At 37.2% G+C, this 22,902-nt stretch overlaps 1 protein-coding gene across 1 annotated transcript in view; it reads left to right on the forward strand.

Annotated features, from left to right (window-relative positions):
- Nucleotides 1-22,902, forward strand: part of MYRFL (myelin regulatory factor like) — a 147,324-nt gene that overhangs the window by 49,060 nt on the left and 75,362 nt on the right. Inside the window, 3 exon segments of the mRNA XM_027872047.1 lie at nt 4,714-4,804; nt 14,375-14,575; nt 21,618-21,726. Of these exon segments, the coding sequence (XP_027727848.1) occupies nt 4,714-4,804; nt 14,375-14,575; nt 21,618-21,726 (401 nt within the window).

Below are 22,902 nucleotides of genomic sequence, written 5' to 3' on the forward strand. Positions count from 1 at the left end.
CTAGGAATATTTGGTGAATGTTGTAATGGGGCTAATTTAGATTTAACATAAAGAACAACTTCCTAAAAATTAGTGTTATCATAACATATTAATAACAAAAATAATAAAAATCTCATATATGAAAAGATGCTGAAAAAGCTTTTTGATAAAATTCAATGTCCCTTTCTTTAAAAAAAAAATCTAAAAAGCATAGGAATAAATAGACCTCTTCTTAACATGGTAAATAGTATCTATCTAAAATCAAGAGCCAATATTTTTTGTAATGGCTATTTATTATCATCACAATTACTTTACATAGTGCTATAAATACTAACTACAGCAATAAGAAAGAAAAATAAATTGAGGGCATAAGCATAGGCAAAAATAAAGTCATCACTTTTTGCAGATGATATGATGATCTATATAGAGAACTCTAAAGAAAAAAATTTCAAATAATTAGCAACCAACAAAGTTTCAGAATACAAAAGAAATCCACACAGATCAGTAGCATTTCTGAATATTACCAACAAAATCCATCAGGAAGAGATAGAAAGAGAAAGTCCATTCAAAATCACTATGGAATTTATACAACATTTGGGAGTCTACCTACCAAAATACACATAGGAATTATATGAATATAACTATAAATATTCATTACATAAATAAAGACAGACTGAATAATTGGAGAAATATTAACTACTCATGCTTAGGTCATGCCAATGTAATAAAAATGAGAATAATACTCAAATTAATTTACTTATTCAGTGTCATGCCAATCAAACTTCCAAAGAATTATTTTATAGAATTAGAAAAAAATAACAAAATTCATTTGAAGGAACAAACAGTTAAGAATCCCAAGAGAAATACTGAAAAAAGTGGGAAAGAAGGGGACCTGGTAATACCAGTTCTCATGTTAAAAAGCAGCAATAATCAAAACTATTTAGTACAGGTTTAAAAATAGAGGGGTTAGTGGAACAGAGAAGCAAATAAACACAGTAGAATAAAACCAATTAAACCTAAAGACCCAAGCTACTGAAGAAAGGACTCACTATTTGATAAAAACTTCTGGGAAAATTTGAAAGTAGTCTGGTAGAAATTTGCTTTTGATCAACATCTCACACTGAATGCCAATATAAACTTCAAATGGATGCATTATTTGGGTATATCACATCATAAACAAATTGGAAATGCAAGCAAGGAAATGCCTTTTGCAAGTATGGATAGGGGAAGAGTTCATGACCAAACAAGGGATAGAGAAGAACATACAGTATATAATGGACAATTTTGATTACATAAAAGTTTTTGCACAAATAAAATTAATGTAGTTAAAATTAGAAGTAAAAATTAAGTGAAAAAAGCAATGTTTGCAACAAATACCTCTCATACTGTTCTCATATCTAAGCTATATCAAGAATTATTTCAAATGTCTAAGAACTAGAACCATTTCCCAATAGATAAATGGTCAAATGATATAAACAGGCAGTTCTCATAAGAAAAAATCCAAATTATTGTCAACCATATGAAAAAATGTCCCAAGTCACTAATAATTAGAAAAATGCAAATCAAAGGAATTCTGAGGGTTCTACCTCATATCCACCAGATTTGCAACGGTGATAATTTTTTTCTTTTTAAATATTATTTTATTTTTTCCAATTACTTGTAAAGACAATTTTTAATGTTCATTTTCAAAAAATTTTGAGTTCCAATTTCTCTCCCTTCCTCCCTCACCTCCCCTTTCCCTAAGATGGTAAGCAGTTTGATATAGATTATATATATGCAATCATGTAAAACATATTTCCATATTAGTCATGTTGTGAAGGAAGAAATAGGCCAAAAAAATGAAAAAAAAAGTGAAAATAGTATATACTTCAATCTGCATTCAAATTTCATCAGTTCTTTCTCTGGATCTGGATAGCATTTTCCATCATGAATGCTTTGGAATTGTCTTGGATCATTGTATTGTGGAGAAGAGCTAAATCATTCATAGTTGACTGTCACAAAATGTTGCTGATACTGTGTTCAATGTTCTCCTGGTTCTGCTTACTTCACTTTGCATCAGTTTGTGAAAGTCTTTCCAGGTTTTTCTGAAATCCTCCTGCTTGTCATTTCTTATAGCACAATAGTATTCTATTACATTCATATGCCACAATTTGTTCACCATTTCCCAATTGATGGACATCTCAATGTCCAATTTGCAATTTTGCTATCACAAAAAGAGCTGCTATAAATATTTTTGTACATGTGGGTCCTTTTCCCTTTTTTATGATCTCTTTGGGATATAGTCCTAGTAGTAGTGTTGCTGGTGATTATACAATTAAAACAAAAGAAAGTTGTTGCAGAAGCTGTGGGAAAATAAATACACTAATACATTGCTGGTGAGACTATGAATTTGTCTAGATGTTTTGAAATGCAATTTAGAACCATGCCTCAGAAGTCATTAAACTATGTATACACTTTGACCCAGTAATACTACTGCTAGGCTTATTACCCTTCAAAGGTAACAAAGAAAGAACTCATATGTACAAAAATATTTATAGGTAATCTATATAGCAATTAACTGGAAAGAAATCAAGGGGATGTCCATCAAATGGAGAGTGGTTGGATAAATTATAGTATATGAATTAATGGTGCGATGTTATTGGGCTGTGAGAAATGACAAAAGAAATGGCTTTAAAGAAACCTGGAAGTTTTATATGAACTGATCTGGAGTGAAATGATCAGAACCAGAACAGTTTATAAAATAATAAAACTGTAAAGAAAAACAACTTAGAAAGACTCAAGAACTGTGTTAAATGAAATGACCAACCATGATTCCAGTGAACTGATGGTAAAGCATGCTCCTCCCCACCCCTCCTCATAAATGATGGATTGAAGGTGTAGAATGAAACCTCCATTTTTGGACACAACTTATGTGGGGATTTGTTTTGCTTAATTATACATATTTATTACAATAACTGTGTTTTCCTTTTTTAATGGAGGCTAGGGCTTTGGAAGTCATAGATTTACCCCTCAAAAAAAGAAAAAGAAAAGACAAAATTCATTGAAGCATTTTAAAAAATTTCACAAAAGACAATAGAAGAAAGGACAAAAAGAAATATACAAGGTGGACAATTTGAAAAGTGACACGTTGAATTTATTGTATACTTAAAAATTAAAGCAAAATATACAAAACAGTGATTCTCACTTTCATGTACAATCCTTTGTCTATTCTACTTTGTATATAGAAATGCTCATTTTATTTGATGTTAAGTTCAGAATTTAAAAAATTAAAAAACCCCAACAATTAATGCTATCCCAAAGTGGAATGGGTTGTCTTGAAAGTAGCAGGTTCCCCCTCACTCAAGATGTCCAAGAAAAGTCTGGATGAACATTTGTTTAGTATGTTTAGGGGGGTTATTAGTCAAATATTGGTTAGACAAGATACCCTCCGAGGTCAACTTTCAACTTCTATGTCAGCCCATCCTACCATTAGACACTTCATCATGAGGAAGTGTTCAACAACGGAATAGTCTTTTTATTAACTTGAAATATGCTTCTCTTCAACTCCTGCCCATTGGTCTCAGCTCTGTCCTCTGAAACCAAGCAGAAATCAAATCCTTCTACATCGTGGTAGAATTTCAAATATCTGAACACTGCTATCATCTCTTGCTCTCTCCCCTCCCCCCATGTCTTCTCTTCTCCAGGCTCAACATTCCTATTTCCTTCCACTGATCTTTGTGTCGCATGGTTTCTGTCTCCTGCTCAACATTCCTATTTCCTTCCACTGATCTTTGTGTCGCATGGTTTCTGTCTCCTCATTGTTTTAGCAAACCACACCTGTATGTTCTCAGTTTGTCACTCTTCTGAAAAGTGGTAATCAAAACTGAGCATATCCTGTAGAATAGATGTGGTCTGACCAGGAGAGAATAATGGGGCAATCATTTCTCTTATTATCTCTTTGAGTTGACTTATACAATGTTATATGTAATATTATAATGTATAATCATTATATAAGTAATGATTAATAATAGTACTTATACTAAATTTGCATGACCCATATGTTTAAACCAAAGAGGAAGAGATAAAGTAAACCATGGAAGGGAAAGGAAAATCCTCATCTCCACTGATGAAGATGGCCTTGGGAAAGATGAGTGTGGAAAATTAACATCTTTGATTCTAGTATTGGAGAGGAAGTGGTGGTAGGAAAGGCATAAGACAGATTGACAGGAACTGGCCCAGTGCTAGGGGAAGAGCCAGACCTACGTGGAAACTTGTTGGGATGTTTTTAATTTTTCATGTGGTGAGGACACTAGCGTGTCCTGGCACACTAATTGAGAAGCAGTGGACTAGGTATATTCTGTCCTGAATAGCTAACAAATAAGAAATAACGCTTGCCTAGAGGTGTCCTCAAACCCAAACTGAGGACCAGAACTAGGGGTTTCATTTATACTGGGTACCTTTATGGGATTTGCAAATGACCTGATTTGTATCAAATGAGATAATATTTTTTAAAGCACTTAGCACATTGCCTGGCACATAATAAATGCTTATTTCCTTCCTTTCTTATACCAAGGACTAATGGAGAGTGATAATAGATGAATCAATTGTTACATTTTTTCACAGTGGAGAGAGTTTTGCCCTTGGGAGGAAATGAAGGAATGCCAGTATGGAATGGCATAGCATGGGACGAATTACTTGTGTTTCAGATGAAGTTATGTTTGAATTTCTCTAATGTTTATACCATTTCCTAACTAGGTATTTTATGTTGGTGATTGGACTCTATGCTGCTAGTCAAGACCAACTCTACTTACTGACCGCTCATGTCTCTGAGAAGATAATTGTCAGGGTAGGTACAATGTCTTCACTCTCCCTCAGGCTACAGCTCCTGAGTCTCTGCTTATTTCTGCTCCCAAGACAGAATCCAGTATTTTCCAGGTATGGTTACTTAGAAAATTACCATTCAAGGAAATTTTAAAAGAGTTATATTGAGGAAGAGAGAGAGTGTGGCATAGACCATGGAGGGCTGACCTGGGAATTGTTCTACCTTAACAATGAATAGCTATGTGACCAGAGTAAAATCATTTCACCTCTTACTGCTCCAGGAAATGCTCTGAGACTCTAAGTTATGGATGAGTTGACCATTTGCTTTAGGGGAAAGAGTTTCCACAAGGTGAGTTCCCTCCACACCAATGAAATCTCATGTCTAGACCAAAAAAAAATTACGCTGAGGCTAGACCATCAAAGAAGCTTGTAATGGGCGACATAGCATGGCAGAGTACTGGTTTTGGAGTCAGGAAGATCTAAGTTAGAATTCTATTTCTTACACTCTCTACATTGTGACCAAGGGCAAGTCACTCAATTGCTTTCAGCCTCAGCTTCCTAGTCTGTAAAATGGGCATAATAATATGCTGAGATAGCTACCTCAAAGAGTAGCTAAAGTGCTTCACGAATTTTAAAAGTGCTGGTAAGTTTAACATAAACACTCTGGCCTCACTCTCTCAGGGCCAGGAGGGCAATATCTCCCCTCACCATGCTAGAGTACACTGAGGGCTTAGGGCAGTGGTGTGCTGGTCAATGTTTAGCATCAGGCTCTCTGGAAAAAAGAAGTTTGCATGACACAGATTCAACCTGCATTATCAACATTTTCTTTATCATTATCTTAAGTTTAGAAATCAACAAAGCAATAAATCAAGCCCTTATTTGTAGTATTTGCCAATTTCCATGTTGAAAATATTCACACTGAAAATTTAAATCAGCTCTTGAGAGCTAGATTGAGTTGACTGCTACAGACTCCTTGGTTAGGTTATCTTTTTGCTGTTAGTATCAAACAGCTCAAGCCCCCATCAGAAGTGCACCCCCATTGGTAGGAACCTAGCACCCCAGTTCCATTTAACCACAAAACAGTGGATAGCTTTTTTTTTGGGGGGGGGTGAGGCAATCGGGATTAAATGACTTGCCCAGGGTCACACAGCTAGTAAGTGTCAAGTGTCTGAGGTCACATTTGAACTCAGGTCCTCCTGACTCCAAGGCCGGAGCTTTATCTACTGCGCATCTAGCTGCCCCTAGTGGATCACTTTTACAAAAGGATGTGAGCTCCTGGAGGGCAGAAACCTTATTTTTGTCTTTCTTATTAAATGTTTATTAACTGACTGATTTTGTGATCCTGAGGGAGGAGACTTTATATGATGATCTTATTTCCTGTCTCAGAGCAATCAGCAGGGGCCAGAGTGTGAAAGCTTAGCCTGTTACAAGTAAGAGACTAAATGGAGTGTAGGGGAATGATCACTGGCTTTGAGTTGGATGGCCTGACTCCAAACCTTCGCTCTTCTTCCTTTCTGGGGCTCAGCTTTCTCTCTGTAAAATGATGGGATTGGACTAAAGCTGGAGTTCTTAACCTTTTTTTCTATCACAGACTCCTTTGGCAGTCCGGGGAGGCCTATAGACCCTTTCTCAGAATAATGTTTTGTTTGTTTGTTTCTTAATTTTATTTATTTATTTTTAGTTTTCAACATTCACTTTTATAAGATTTTGAGTTCTAATTTTCCCCCTTCCTCCTCTCCTCAAGATGGCGTGCAATTTGATATAGGCTATAGACATATAATTCTATTACAAATATTTCCATATTAGTCATGTTGTGAAAGGAGAATCAGAACAAAAGGGAAAAACTATGAGGAAAAAACAAACAAGAGAAAATAGTATCCTTCAATCTGCATTCAGACTCCATAGTTTTTTCTTTTGCATGTGGACAGCATTTTCCATCATGAATCTTTTATTTATTTTTTTAGTGAACTTTTTTTTTGCTTTTATTACAAGCATATAATATTAATTGGTGAAACACTGAATACAAACTTCACTATCATAAAATCAAAACATTAAGCAATATTCCCAAAAGATTTTTAGACAAAAAACTAGCCACCAACAGCCCAAAAATTACACAGCAATACAAAGCATAAAAAATGTAAACTCTCAAATGAAACAGTCAGAAATATCTGTGGTCTCATGTCTTTAGACTGCAATCGTCTCAGGTCTTTCTTTTGCCACACAACGATGTTAAAGGCTTAGTGGCGTCATGAGTCTGTTGGAGTTGTCTTAGATCATTACATTGCCGAGAAGAGCTAAGTCTATCAAAGCTGGTCATCACACGATGTTGCTGTTACTGTTACAATGTTCTCCTGGTTCTGTTCACTTCACTTAGCATCAGTTCATGTGAGTCTTTCCAGGTTTTTTCTGAAATCTGCCTGCTCATCTTTTCTTATGGAACAATAGTAGAATAATGTTTTTAAATGCATAAAATACATAGCATCACAAAGGAAACCAAAAGTTAGTGAAAATAAAAACAAAATAAAGGCAAAATAAGGAAATAAATTTCCCCCCCTATTTTTTCCCCTCACTCAAGTTTGTATATCTATGAATGAAATCTATCCATAGAGGTTCATGGATCCCAGGTTAAGAACACTTGGACCCTTGAGGTCCCTTCTAACATTCTATGAGTTTGATAAACTACTCATGAGTAGAAACCCTTAAAAACTGTTTCACAGTTTTAATATAATTGAAACAGTGACTAAACTGATAAAACACTCATTTTTGCCGAGTATACCAAATAATTAGTGTAGTACTAATCCATTCAAATCACTGCCATGTAATAACACCTCCAATGGGACAAATATTTGGATGGTAACCACATGATTCTTGACAAGCGAGGCTCTCCTCTGGAGAGAGGAGGGAGAGAAAATCCTTTCTGTTTCTGGAATACTCTGGTGGCAAAACAGAGGTTAAACGTGCCCACCATCACCCCACCCACCCACTTCCTTAGTGTTATTCATAATCTACTTGACCATTTTAAAAATTTGAAGTTGCCATTGAGGTATAGCGTGGAAAAACTTTTGGATTTGTATTCAGAAGACCATTTACTACCTATAGAGGCCTGGGAAAGTCACTTAGCCCGTCTGGGACTCATTAGAGAGTGATTAAATGGTTTATTTCAGTCTAGTATGAGTTGAGTGTCAGTGTGGAGAAGGAGCTAATGTGCTGGACTTGGGGTTCAAGAAGACCTGTTTCTGCTTCTGGCTTTGTGATGGTGACTCAATTGCTTAACTTTCTTCTAAGCCTTAGGCAACTCTTTAATCCAGGGGTTCTTAACTCTTAGAGAATTGGATGGAGGAAAAATACATCTTTATTTCAATATAATTGGTTCCCTTTTAATCCTAGTTTTTTTTTAAATTTTATGCATTTCAAAACATCATGAGAATGAATGAATGAAGCATGAAAGGGACATAGCCCTGCACCTGGAAGAATTGTTGAAAGGAAAGGCCAAGCTTAAAGGGCATTCGCTTTTGGGGATGAGTCTTGCTTAGGGAACGACGGTCCTCAAAGCCTCAGGTCTTGAGGGAGAAGAACTGAGAAGGTTTTTAGCAATCTTTTTTAAAAATTTATTTTATTTTTAAGTTATGGAATAAAACAAACATTTCCATGACATAGTATAATAAAGAAGATGATTGCATATGAAATTGCAAATCTATTATGTGCAACTTGCTATTCCTTCTGAATATATAATAGTCATCCTGCAAATTTCTTTATTTTCTTCCTTCCCCTCCCCTTGACCTAGAGATGGCTACCATTAGATACATTTATATATATGTATATATATATACATATATATGTAAAATTATTCTATACATACTTCTCTTTATCAGTTCTTTCTCTGGATATATATATATATATATATATATATATATATAGCTTCTTTCTTCATAGATCCTTTATAGTTAATTTGGGTATTTATAATAGTCAAAATAACTTATTTGCTCAAAGTCGTTCTTTTTTTGTTTTGGCTAGGCAATGGGGTTGAGTGACTTGCCCAGGGTCACACAGGTAGTAAGTGTCAAGTGTCTGAGGCTGGATTTGAATTCAGGTCCCCTTGACTCCAGGGCCAGTGCAAAGTTCGTTCTTAAAACAACGTTGCGTTACTGTATACAATATTCTTTTGGTTCTGTTCATTTTGCTCTTCATTATTTCATGCAAGTCTCTCCATGTTTTTCCAAGATCATCGAGCTCACCGTTTCTTACAGCACAGTAGTATTCCATCACAATCATATACCACAACTTGTTCATCTATCCCCCGATTGACGGGCATCCTTGTTTTTAGCAATCTTAGGGGAAGAGTCCTTGTTCTTTCTGAAAGAGCTCAATGGTATTCCAGGTAAGGATTGTATCTGAACTTGAACTTGGTGATGGTGGAAAGTCTAGAGTTGCTTAGTGAGTAGCAAGCTCAGGTGCCCTGCGAGTGATCTGTCCAGCAGAAGTGCTTTGTATCATGGGGAGCAAGGCCAGCCTAGCCACAGAGCAACCTGCCTGTGTCCGCTCTGTGTGTCAGCCAATATTCTATAAGCATTTGTTTAGTGCCTGCCGTGTGCCAGGCACTATGCTAAGCTCTGGGGATAAAATGAAAGGCAAAAGACAGTCCCTACCCTCAAAGAGCTCATAATGTGCTTCACAACCATTGTCTTCTAAGCTTATTTCCACCCTTCCCACAGATATTGTGTTTATTTATGGGAGAGTACACCCCAGGTTTAAAGAAGGAATGTTTTATTGCTACTATTCTTACTATGCAATCTGGATTAAATGTCTTTGTTTTGAGTTAATTGTGTATACGAGCTGGCTATTAAAGATAAATTTAGCAGTGGGGACTCATGAGCTATGGAGTAGGAACCCAGACCACCAAGAATCCTAGAACCTGGGAGTAGTCACTCCATTGGGTGCCCAACTTGTAAACCTGTAAACGCTATACATATTTTCTATTAATGTCTCATATTGATAACCTTTATGGGCAAATAGGGGAAAATTGTCATTGGATCACAGAACAAGAAATGACATTGGGAGTCGTAACCTTTTTAAAAATCTTTAGATTGTATGAAATATGATATTATAAAAAGGATATTCTCTTACCCTTTATCCTATAAAATAAGGATGTTATCCTAGCATCCTTAGAAAAGATGATTTTAGAGAAGGTCACCATCTTAGAGAAGTGGTGACTTTCCTTTTTTGTGTGTGCCCTGATCCCTTTATTTTATATGTCTCTTTATTTTATATGTCTCTTTATTTTATGTCTCTTTATTTTTTAACATTTGTTTTTAAAAATTTTGAGTTCTAAATTCTCTTCCTCCCTCCAGCCTCTCCTCCACTTATTGAGAAGGCAAGCAATATGATACCCATTATACAGGTGAAGTCATGCAAAACATATTTCTATATTAGCCATGTTGCAAGAAAAATAAGGTGAAAAACAATATGCTTCAATCTGTATTCAGAGTTCATTAGTTCTCCCTCTGGAGATGGATGGCATTTTTCATCATGAATCCTTCGGGATTGTCTCGGTTCATTGAATTGAGCAGTTGCCAAGTCACAGTTGATCATTGGTAGACTCTTGCTGTTACTGTGCACAATGTTCTGCCTCGTGAAGTGACTTTCCTAAGGGTACATAAGGAAAAATGGATTTTATGGGATCATAGGGTCTTAAGTTTAGAGCTGAAAGGGCTCTCAGAGGTCACCTAATGCCACCCCTCTTGGAGGGCAGGGTCTGTCTTTGGTCTCTTTTTGTTTCCCCAGAGCTTAGCACAGTGTCTGGCTCATAGGAGGCATTTCATACATGTTTATTCAATTTATTGAATTATAGATAAGGATTTTCAATCATTTATTTTGAAGTTCTATATAGTAAGCAACATTAATTGTGTTGTATAGGAATTCTCTGTCTTAATTCCAATCTGTGGTTGTACTTTAAAAAGATGCTTCTGAATATTTCATTAATGATCCCGCAGAAGAAAATGTAGTTTATATGTCTTGGAAAGAATACTATTTTCTATTATGGATGAGGCTATCTCCTTAGGAAACTCAAGTCTGGAATCCCAAAGATATCTATGGCCTTTTGTAAATGTGATTTGAATAGAAATAAGCTTTTTAGATGCATCTGATGTGACAAAGTAGGTTTGTTGGAATGTTTCCTACAAATCAGATCTATTTATATCTATTATACTGGTTACAAGTTACCAACTTGATAATTACCCCAATCTCATTTGAAAAACAAAAGAAAAAGTGTCATTGTTTTATTGTGTTTTCTTGAGATATCTCATTACGCACAGGATATAGCAAATACCCAGGCCTAGTTTGCATCATATGCCTTTGGATATGACTTGAGTGTTTGCAGGAGTGGGCAGGGACCTTAGACTTCTCACTGAATCCTATTTACCATTCATCTGCCCTACCTGGATCCTGAACACACCAGCAAAAAAACTCTTTGTTTAAATGAACTTGAACAAAGACACCTTCACCAAGTGGCTACTTTTCACCCCGGCTGTCTTTGCCATTCAAAGACCAGCCTTTCTGGCAAATCAAGATGAGAAGCAGTGGGAGGATGACAGGAAACTGAAGATGTCTGGCTCTTTCCAGAAACCTTAACAGCACTGAACTTCTGAAATTCCGCTGTCCCATTTAATAGGTGTGAACAGAAAACAACTGAGGAAGTCTCAAGCTGCGGGTGACTTTTTAGATTTGAGTCTTTGTTGTTTGTTAACCCAACCTATAGTCCCTGCAACACACACTTAGCTAAAAGTGCTATGTGGCGATACTATAATTATTGACGGTCATAAAATAAATGGTTGTCCAAGAATTTGTCTGAAAAAATTCAGAAGGTAAGCTCCTTAAGAATAGGGACAGTTTTTATTTTATTCCCCAAAGTGTATCCAGCATAGTGTGTTACATAGAAGAGAAGCTTTATAAATGTTTGTTGAATTGAATTTTATGACATCCTATAAATAGTTAAAAACACCAAGAGGGTGAGATCAAGTACAAATTGCTGCTTTATAGAGTGCATGTAATTTTATTTAAGAAGAAAAAATTTTTTTAACTTTATATTTTTCCCTTTTATTCTTTTTTTTAAAAATTATTTTAGATAAATACTAAAACTTAAATACATAATAAGAAAAGAAAAAGGAACATTGTATACTTAAATATAAAATGAGAAAAAAATCATATGCACAGCAGAACGTAGGAGAGGATTCAAAATATATGGCAATAACTTTTCATTTCAAGAAAGCCTATATATTAAATACTGTGCATTATATTGAAAGCTGTCCATCTTTTCTTTGCTTCCTTTTAGATTCCTTTTATTCTTTAAAATATTTTACAGCTATCAAACATTAATTTTATCCTCCTTCCAACCTCCCCCTCTCAAAAAGAAAAACAAAACTCTTGTAACAAATAAGCATAGGAAAGCAAAATAAATTCCCATATTGGACATGTCCAAAAATGTTATGTCTCATTCTTTACATTAGTCAATCACCCATCTGTCAGGAGGTGGGTAACATTATTCATCATTGGCCAATACAAGTCACTCAGGTTCACCACCTGAGAGTCATCTTAGATTTGTCACTTTTGGTCATCCCCATGTTCAATCAATTACCAACCTGAGAAGAATTTGGGGTCATGAAGAGAGTGTGGGATTTGTAGTCAGCAAGACCTGGGTTCAGATCCAGCTTTTGACATTTCCTAGTTGTGTGACCAGGAACAAGTCACTTGACTTCTCTGCAACTCAGTTTCCTCACTTGTAAAATGCACCTCCAAGGTTTCTTCCAGCTCTAAATTTAATTCTTACCCAGCTCTTAGTCACTGAAAGGGTGTTGCCTCAGACAAACTGAGACTTGGGAAAAGATGTTAATTTAGAAAAGCCCAGGTCACCTACTACATACTGGCCCATCGCCAGTTGTCTTGGCGTATGTCTTGCCGCTGGACTCTGATGACTGTGGAGGAGAAGGTGAGGCTGATGACTTTGCACAACTCTGCCTCACTTAAATCCAATTTACCCCTAAGTCACCACCTTTGTGATGTCATTGCTTCTCTTCTAAAACAAAGGACAAACAACAAATTTATGATCCTATCAAGTCTACCTAGAATCATAATTCTACAGCTAGAAAGGGACCTTAGGGATGACTTGGTTCAACCTCTTCATTTTACAGATGGGGAAACTGAGGCCCAGAGAGGTCTTACACCCTCCTTACCCTGGAACTTCTCTCTGGTCCCTTCTTTCTATTCGCTTGGCTATCATCCTGCTTTTTGCCCTCATTAGCTCTTGCTGAGAATATTATAATCATCTCCTAATTGGCTTCTCTGTCCCTGGTTTCTCTCCTTTACAATTCATCCTCCACATAGCCAAAAATGTAATATTCCTAAAGTGCAGATCTAATCTCCCTGAAGAAACTTCAGTGGCTTTCTATTGCTTTTAAAATAAAATGCAAATTCTTTTGGCTTTTAAAACTCTTTGAAATCTGGCTCCAACTTTTTTTTTTTCTGGACTGATCTTAAATCCCCCTCACACATTTTGTGGCCCAGTTAAACTGACGTATTTCCTAGCTTTGCATATAATATTCGATCTCCTCATCCATCTATCCATCCATTCATTTACTCATTCCTGCCTTTAGGTTTTTGTATAGGCTGTCTTCTGTGCCTGGGACACTCTTTCTCCTCATTCCTGCCTCTTAGAATCTCTGGCTTCAGGTCACAACTACTAGATGAGGCCTGCCTTTATCTCTTTAACTATTAGTGTTTTCTGTGCCCCTCCAAATTATTTTTGTATTTATTCTGTATATTTTATATGTAGTTATCTGGATATGCACGGCTTTCCCCCTAGTAGAATATAAGCTCCTTGAGGTCAGGGATTGTTCTATTTTTGTCTTGTATTATTAACAGCTGCTGCAGTATCTGGCTCATAGTAAGCATTCAATAAATGGTGATTACCCTGGAACATTCATCTGACTTTCCCAGCCCTTGGTAAAATCGGGAAGGAGGTAAAATTGTCTTGATGTCTCAATACTCTTCCATTCTCCACATAAGTAACATGAAAAGAAAAAAATTTGAGAGACACTAAGTATTAAATATTTGTACGTCATTTACGAATGAGGCAATGCAGGTAAAGGGGTAAGATGCTGTATACGTAAGAGTTATTTTTTTTACATCTCCAACTTGCTGGGTTTTTTTTCAGATAAAATTTTATTGCTTTTTTTGTTTGTTTTTACAATTCCCAAATTCTGGCATTATCTTTAAATTGAAATCATTATTGTTGCTCTTCTGCAGAAAATTGCTTTTTATTTTTCTTTTTTTTCCTATTCTTCCTTCCCATCTAACGTTTAATAGACTTAGACCCCTCAGACATGTTCAAAGCATAGAAAACTAAGAGAGTAGAGAGGGTTTCTGGTGAAACCAGAAACCATTCCCCTGCTGACCCCAGGGTCTCGGCACCTTTTGGACAGTTCAGGAGCACCAAGGCAGACTATTTATTTGTAGAAACGAAAGGAAATGTTTTCTCTTCCTTTGATCTAAGAAATAAAATGTATCATTTACTGCTTTATCTCAGACTGCGATTTTTTCCCAGGCATCTAACCCCGGGCAATTTGAGAATGACAGTGACGTGTTATGGCAGCGAGGACACGTCCCAGAATCTGTTATCTGTCACGGACGAGTAGGAATTAACACAGACGCTCCTGATGAAGCCCTGGTTGTCTGTGGCAATGTGAAAGTGATGGGAACAGTCATGCATCCATCTGACAGTCGGGTAAAGCAGAATATTCAAGAGGTGAGCGCTGACGTGGGGTCAGGGCACCTTCACTGACATGTCAGCAAAGGCTGCTGGGTCACCAAGACCCCAACACTCACACTGCAGAAAGCCTCTTTCAACTCAATGCCTTTTTGTTCTGAACGTTGGCTTGAGAAGAATACGCTGTTTAAAAACAGTTAAGTGCTGGGGAATGGAGAGGCATCTGTGTTGAAAATCTGAAAGCTTGTCCCATTTTGGTGTAAACAAGGACTCTGCCTCTGGTTTGAATGGCAGTGACAGTGAGACTGTAGCAGAGAACTTCTCCAGGAAGAAACTTCTGAATTACTTTGGGCAGGTCACTGACCGTGCTCAAGTCTAGGATTTTTGAGAGGGCTACAGGTGAGTGGGAGGGGTGAGGTAGAGGCATAACAGATGAAAGTCAGGAAAGCCTGGGCTCAAATTCTATCTCAGACATTTACTAAATGACCCTGCGCATGTCACTTAATAATAATGATAATGATAGCCAGCATATACTATGTGCCAGGTACTGTGCTAAGTAATCTATGATTATTGCCTCATTTGATTCTCACAACAACCCTGGGAGGTAGGTACTGTTATTGTCCCCATTTTACAGATGAGGAAACTGAGGCAAACAGAGGTTAATTAGATTTGCCCCAAGGCACACAGCTAGTTAGTGTCCAAGGCTGGATTTGAACTCAGGTCTCCCTGACTGTAGGCCCAGTGCTGTATCCACTATGCCACCTGTCTTAAGCTTAAACTCCCTGATCCTTAGTTCCTTAGTATGCAAAATAGGAATAAAATTAGTATCTACTTCATAGGATTGTTATGACGATCAAAAAATGTTGTATGTAACACGTTTTCATTAACCTTAAAGCACAATATACATGTGAAATATTGTTATTATTGTTGTTGTTATGTACATTTCCCAAACCCAAATATACCTCAAAAAATGACAACTAACATTTATATTCAGGGGAATGCTAGCATTCTAGTAAGTGCTTAACAACTGGTTCCCCGCCCCCGCCATGTCTGCATGATTACATTTTAAGATTAATCTGAATTATTAACATTTTCTCCATCACTGTCTTACGTCTAGGCAATCAACAAAACAATAAACCAAGCTCTGATTTGTAGCATTTGCCAATTTCCAAGGTACAAGTGCTCACCCTAAAAATTTAACAATTGGCTTTTGTGAGTCTGTTCAAGCTGGTTCCATTGAAAGTTGGCAAAGCACTTTATATATATTGTCTCATTTGGGCCTTGTGAGGTAGGCATTATGAGTATCATTATGCCCATTTTACAGATGAGGAAACTAAGGATCAGTGAGTTAAAGTGATTTACCCATGGTCATATGGCTAGTTAAGAGTCAGAAGACCTGGCTCTTCTTGGTTCCAAGTTCAAAATTCTCTCTCTCTACACATATGCACACATGTATGCATGCGTACATACATACACATATATGTATATATCTACACATATACATATACACATATACACCATGTTGCCTCGTCATCTGTACATCAGCCATCTTTATTTAGCCCTTGTAGAATCCATACCTTGATTATGCCAAGGTTGGGGACAAGGTTGGGGAACCTGTGACCTCTAGGCCACGTGTGGCCCTCTACATCCTCAAGTGTGGCCTTTGATTGTAGGGCCACACTTGAGGACGTAGAGGGCCACACGTGGCAGATTCACCAGCCGGTCTAGAATCTAAGACTAAGATTCTCACAACAGCATAAGAGATGATATAATCTAATGGAAAGGGCCTCGGTCTAGATGCAAGTCAGGACACCTGTCTCTGCTATCAACTAACTAATCCTTCAAGTCTGCCACTTGTCTTCTTGGGGCCTCAGTTTTCTCAGTTGTAAAATGGGAATAATATCTGACCTTCATATCTCATAGAGTAGTTTTGATGATTAAATTAGATAGTGAATGTGAAAGAGCTATGAAAAGTTAAGAGTAATATAAAAGTGAAATCCATGGCCCAGGTCCTCTAAGTTCTGTGTTCACATCACACTAACTGGGTTTGACCTTAGGACCTGACCTAAAAGAGTAAGTTTCTCTCTGGTTCATTGTCTCTCTCTTCCCCACCACTTGACTTTACTGTAAGTTTTCTCTGGGAAAACTCCAAATATGCTGATGTCTAGGTTTCCACAACTATGGTAACAAGGTCCTGGCTCCTTTACAGGCACTAAAGGTTTTATATACATACACGTATATGTATACATATACCTATACACATATACATATATATTTCTGTATATGTATGTGTATAGGTATATGTGTTATATATATGTACATATACATATAAACACATGTGTGTGTGTATGTGTGCATGTGTGTGAAGGGCAGCTAGGTGGTATACTGGATAGAGCGCCTGACTAGCAGTCAGGAAGACTCATCTTCCTCAGTTCAAATCTGGTCTCGGAAACTTACTCCTGTGTGACCCTGGAGAAGTCACTTAGTCCTTAGCTCAGTTTCCTCATCTGTAAAGTGAACTGGAGAAGGAAATGGCAAACCACTCCAGTATTTTTGCCAAGAAAACTACAAATGGGATCATGAAGAGTCAGACATGACTGAAACAACCGAACCGTGATACGGGTGTGTGTGTGTGTCCATAAACACACACATCAGTTAGAGACTAGCCTTTATATCACCCTATAAAAATGCATATGGGAAAAGGTATTCATTGAAAACACATAAAGCACTCATGCCAGCCTATTAACTCCCCTTGGAAGGGAACTGAATTTGGAGACATCAGTAGGACAACTCTCTGACGTTCTAGTGAGTCCCTACCACTCTCACAGGTCCTCCTGACTCCAGGGGCAGTGCTCTATTCACTGTGCCACCTAGCTGCCCCTCAACTCCTCACTCCTGGTCATCCTCATATCTAATCTGTTGCCAAATCTCATCCTTTCTATCTCCATAGCAGTTCTCATATCTGGCTCTCTTCTTACCATTCTCACAGCTGTCTTCTTAGTTCAGACCCTTATTGTCTCTCACCCAGTTTATTGCAAAAGCTGTATATTTGGTCTCCCTGCTTCAAGTCTCCCCTTACTCTAATGCATTTTCCCTGTAGCTGCTAAAGTGATATTCCTAAAGTGTAGGTCTAAGCATTTCATTCCCAAACTCAAGAGACCACAGTGTGTCCCTATCACCTCAAAGATCAAATATAAAGTCAGTTGCTTGGCCTATTTAAAGCTCTTCACAATCCAGTCTTCTTACACTTTACTTCCCTCCACATCCTCTATAATTCAGTGAAAGGTCTCCGCCATTTCCCATCTCAGTCCTCACACACCTGGATTGTTCTCCTTCTCTTCTCAAAATCCCTGGCTTCCTTCAGAGATGTAGCTGAAATGGCACATTCTGTAGGAAGCTTTTCCAACTGTCAAAGCTGGAATTGCCCTCTCTGGTTATCTTCCTTCTCCTCTTTATGTATCTTATATGTACCTATTTATCGATATGCTGGATTCCCCATTGGAATGTAAATTCCCTAAGACCAGGGGCTGCTTTTGCCTTTCTTTGCATCTTCAGGACTTTGCAAAGCTCTCAAGACATAGTAAGTGCTTAATAATTGCATGCTGAATGACTGTCTAAGAAGTCCTAAACAAAGGTTCTCCTCTGTAAGCTAGTCAAGTTGACTGGGAAATCTCCCCTGATCAACACTTTTCACATAAATGTAGGGAGTTGTGATTATAATTTAAAGTCTACCGGGCTATGCCTGGTCTTTTCACACTCATTATTTTCCCCTGTGACCCTGTTTTTACTTCTTACCACCCCCACCTCAACTTACCTTCCCTTTCCCCATTCTCCTTCCTCATTGCTTTCTCCTCTGAGATGGCAGAACTGACTTCTTCATTTTAAAATTGACCTTCAGCTACCACAGTCTTATTAAGTTATTTCTGTATCCCTGTCCAGAAAACTCCCCCTTTATGTGCCATCAAACCTAGAACTTGGCAAACCTCCTCCAAGAAGCTTTTCTCAAATAAATGGTGATTTCCATCCAATCCTATCCTATCTAGACAAGCAAACTCTTGTGCTCCCCTCCCTCACCACCATCATTATTTGGTTCACAAACATATGTATGTATTATATATACATAATGTTATACACACATGTGCATAGGTGTCATATAGATATACATTTTATACTTATTTATAATCATACATGCATTGTATAGATATTGCATATATATACACAATATATATGTAATACATATATCTATGTTATTTGCATAAAACATGTTTGTATATGCAGTATGTACATTTGTGTCATATTCATGAACCAACAATACATGAAGTATATTGTTTATGTATGTATATAACAATATAATGTTTGTGTAAATAAATACTATATCACATATATAAACAATATATTACATATTGTTTAATTTATTTAGTGCTTGATTATTTATACATGCCCTAGAAGCCATGTAATTAGGATTCACTTTTAAATTCTAGTGCCTACCTGGAGAAATACTTAGTAAGTGCTCTGGACTACAGTGATGATGGATATGGGAAAAAATGCTGGGTTTGGAGTCAAATTCCCTGGATTCACTTCATAGCATCATGGAACCATAGATTTAGTATTGGAAGAGAGACCTCAGAAGCCATCTAATACAACCCCTTAACTTTGCAGATCAGGAAACTGAGTCTCACAGAGGGTAAGGGACTTGCTGAGTATTTCTCTGTTAGTTGTAAGTGGCAAAGGCAAGTTTTAAACCCAGGTCCTGACTCCAAAAGCAATGTTCTTTCCAGAATCCTGATATTTCTTACCTGAGCTTTGGGCACACCACTTAATTTCTCTGGGCCTTAGTTTCTTTATTTGTAGATTGAGGGGGTTAGATTAGTTCATCTCTACCATCCCTCTTGGTGCTAAATCTACAATCCTGTAACTGGTTTTGGGCTTGTTTTCTTTCCCCCCAATTACATAAAGGAGCTATAACCTTCTACATGCTCTGGAAGGCTGAACATGTGAGAACGATGTAAATGGTTCACTTTTTAAGGAGGTTTGATTACTAAGGTTCAAGACTAACTGGCTTTTGGATAAGCTGCTGCAAAAAAGTTGAAAAATGAAAAAAAAGTGAATTTACTTAAGAAGTTAACACACAACACCCAAAATGAATGCCTGTAGGTTCCTGCCTTAATCTGACAGCTCTCCCATCACTCAAGATGGTCCAGGAAGCATTGTAGAAAGTCACCAAAGGAGCTTTCTGCATGATAGATTATGATGATAGAACTCTGTCTTCAGACTGGCTCAGTTTCAGCATTCACATCCAAGAAACTAAAGTGATGAAACCTATGTAGCTGAAATCTTTGAAATCAAATCACTAGAAAATGAGGTTTGTAGACATAGTGAAGAGCTAGCATACCTTCTCTAGCTCCAAGTCCCATCCTATACTGATGCTACATGGAGATAAGAAAGATTGAAGTCTGTTTAGACAAGTAAGGTATACACAGGGTATTCATGCCACGAGCCAAGGATCAAGAAAGAAAGCAAGGGATGGAAATAAATTAGGAAGCAGAACTGGGTCAAAGGCAAACTAGGGCTACCCAGGAAATATTTAGCTCTGATGGTGAACTCATGGGTTCAGCTTGGTGTCTAAACTGGGCCTGTTTGCGCCCTTCAGTTTCACCTTTCTTGAAGTGGCCAGGTATATTCTGTCACCGTAACGCTTCGATGTCAAGTGAAGGTTGCAGATAAGAAGGCCCAAGTTTGATGGAGTGGGAGAGATCATTATGGAATGGAATGCTCTATGAAGGCTTTATGGAGGAAGAGGGAGTTGAGCTAGATGAATGGGGCAGTGAACTGATCCAACTTTGATGATAGATGATGGGTTATTTTTTTTGTTAAGCTATCATTAAGAAGACATTTTTACCAGGTTAGAAAAAAGATATGATTCTGGTACTATGGATTGTATTTTTAGTTTGCATATAATGTTTTGGATTGTATTGGCCAAGATTATTCATACAGGAAAAACCAAGTGGATGAAGAATGCCTATTGAATATTGTGATATACAGTTAGCTAAAAACCTATAGAATTCATCTGTCAGCATGTATCTTGGATAAATGTTGCAAATAAATAAATTGGGTCCAAAATTAAACAGAAGAAGAGAAGGTTGGATTGTCTTTGGGAAAAAGCAAAATTCTCTTAATGACCCCAAATTCCTCCCTCAAAGAATGACTTTTTTATGTTGATATTCTATCAGTATTTTTGAAGGACTGAGTCATGGAACATTAAAATTGAGTATCATCAGAGGGCACAAGAAAGGTGCATTATGGGTATGAGTAGACTGTAATATATCACAGACAAGGAATTATGAGAACTGCAGTAAATGACACTGTCAAAGAAATACATGAGTAAAAAAAGAGAGGTTTTGGTTACATGGTAAGAGCAAGGAATAACTGACAGCAGTTTGTATGCTCCACTGGCAAACTCTGGATGTCAAGAAAAATCAAGGAAGGCCCCAAGCATGTTGGGTGGCTCCCTTCGGATGAACTTTTGAGATCACATGACAGTGGTTGCTCAGAATGGGCGGATGGATGGTTTGTAATTTATATCCCTTGAAGGAACTACCATGTTGATGAGATCACTAATTCATTTGAGTAGTAAAAGCATTGTCCAAGTGCTATCTGGGCCAAGTAGATATGTTTATTTGCAAATGGTGCCCTACAACTTTACAGGGGCTTAAGACCACTCTCCTTAAAGTTAGCAACCTATTTTCTTCTTTGGGTGAAGACCAAGTTCAAAGAAAAGAGTTATAAAATAAGAGCCATGGGTAAGGAATAAGTAGGATTTTTGCTCTTTGACATTGGAAGTTGAACCTCATACCTGGTGAAGAGTTGGATCAATAAATGGAAGTCACTAACATGAACCCTTGAGATGACTTCTTCTGAAGTATAACAAATCTAAGGGTAAAGTAATTTAAAAAAAATTGGGACTCTAGAAGGAATAATTTATATACCAACTCTTTTATGCTTCCCAGACAGCCCACAGTGTTGATTTGAATAGGAAATACCTTAACATATGAAAACTCATGTTCTGTTTCACTTAAATTAGGTTGACACAAATGAACAGCTCCAAAGAATAAACAGAATGAGAATTGTTGAATATGACTACAAACCAGAATTTGCATCGGCAATGGGAATAAACAATATTCATCAAACAGGTACTCAGCTAAGTTTCTTTCTCCCTCTATCCCTTCTTCATTCTACTTTTTCCAGTCTTTTTGGCTTTGACTCCATTCTTTTTTTAGATTTCTGTTCTATGGTGGTTGTAGATATCCTGATGTGTCATTCTGTGCTTTGAGAAATACACAAGGATCTGGAATGGGAAGAGTTAAGAATTTCATTGGATTCAGTTCAAACCACACATAGGACACATGGAGTTTTTGAGTGGAGGTTTCCTTTTTACTTGTAAATCTAGAGGAAGAAAAACTGTTTCAAGGTCTGCTCTTTTTACTTTCATGCTTTCACTGTGAGTAGGGAGTGATGGCTGATATATCTTTGAACTGTATGTTCTAAGGCAGTATGAGACTTTGGAGGGTAGGTAGGAACAGGAGGGAGGGGACCTATATAGAGGTGGACTTATACTCTGGTGGTTATACTTCTTCAGTCTAAAGAAGGGTAGCAGTGCTAGGGATTAAAGTAGACTGTGAATTAATTCACCTTACTGTAATGTTGGTGGCATTTCTCTGATAGGGGATATGAACCAATCTAACCTTGATGATAGGTGGTAGATTTTTTGAAAAATCTGTCATTGTGAAGACATTTTTATCAGGTTATAAAATGTCCATTAGAGGCTCAGTGATGGTATACTGGAAATCTGAAGAGCCATAATTCCGGTACTTCAGGTTGTATTTTCAGTTCGTATATCAAGTCTTGGGTAAGGCTGGCCAAGATTATGCACATAGAAAAAGCCTAGTGAATGAAGAATACTTATTGACCAGACTATGATATATATATATATAGTTAGCTAGATGACCTCATCCATCAGGATGTATCTTGGATAAATGCTGTAAATGAACAATGATTTGGGCCCAAGATTGAATGGAAGAGAGAACGGATATGGAAAAACTGTCTTAACACCTCCAAATTTCTCCCAGAAACAATGGCTTTTTAATTTGAAAATTCTGCCAGTGTTTTTGTGAACTATGTTGTAGTCAAGCTGATCAGTGGGGAAGTGGGTGGTGCCATGCTAATCTGGAGAAATCATGGTGGCAACAACAGTATTGAGATTACAGATGTAAATGGATTCCAGTGTTTTTTTGTTTGTTTGTTTTTTTTGCATAAGGACAAATTATGAGATTAGAATAGGAGAAATATAATTACATAAAAGGAGAAGC

This window comes from Vombatus ursinus, unplaced genomic scaffold (genome assembly GCF_900497805.2).
Source record: "Vombatus ursinus unplaced genomic scaffold, bare-nosed wombat genome assembly UNPS02003292.1, whole genome shotgun sequence".
NCBI classification, from domain to species: domain Eukaryota; kingdom Metazoa; phylum Chordata; class Mammalia; order Diprotodontia; family Vombatidae; genus Vombatus; species Vombatus ursinus.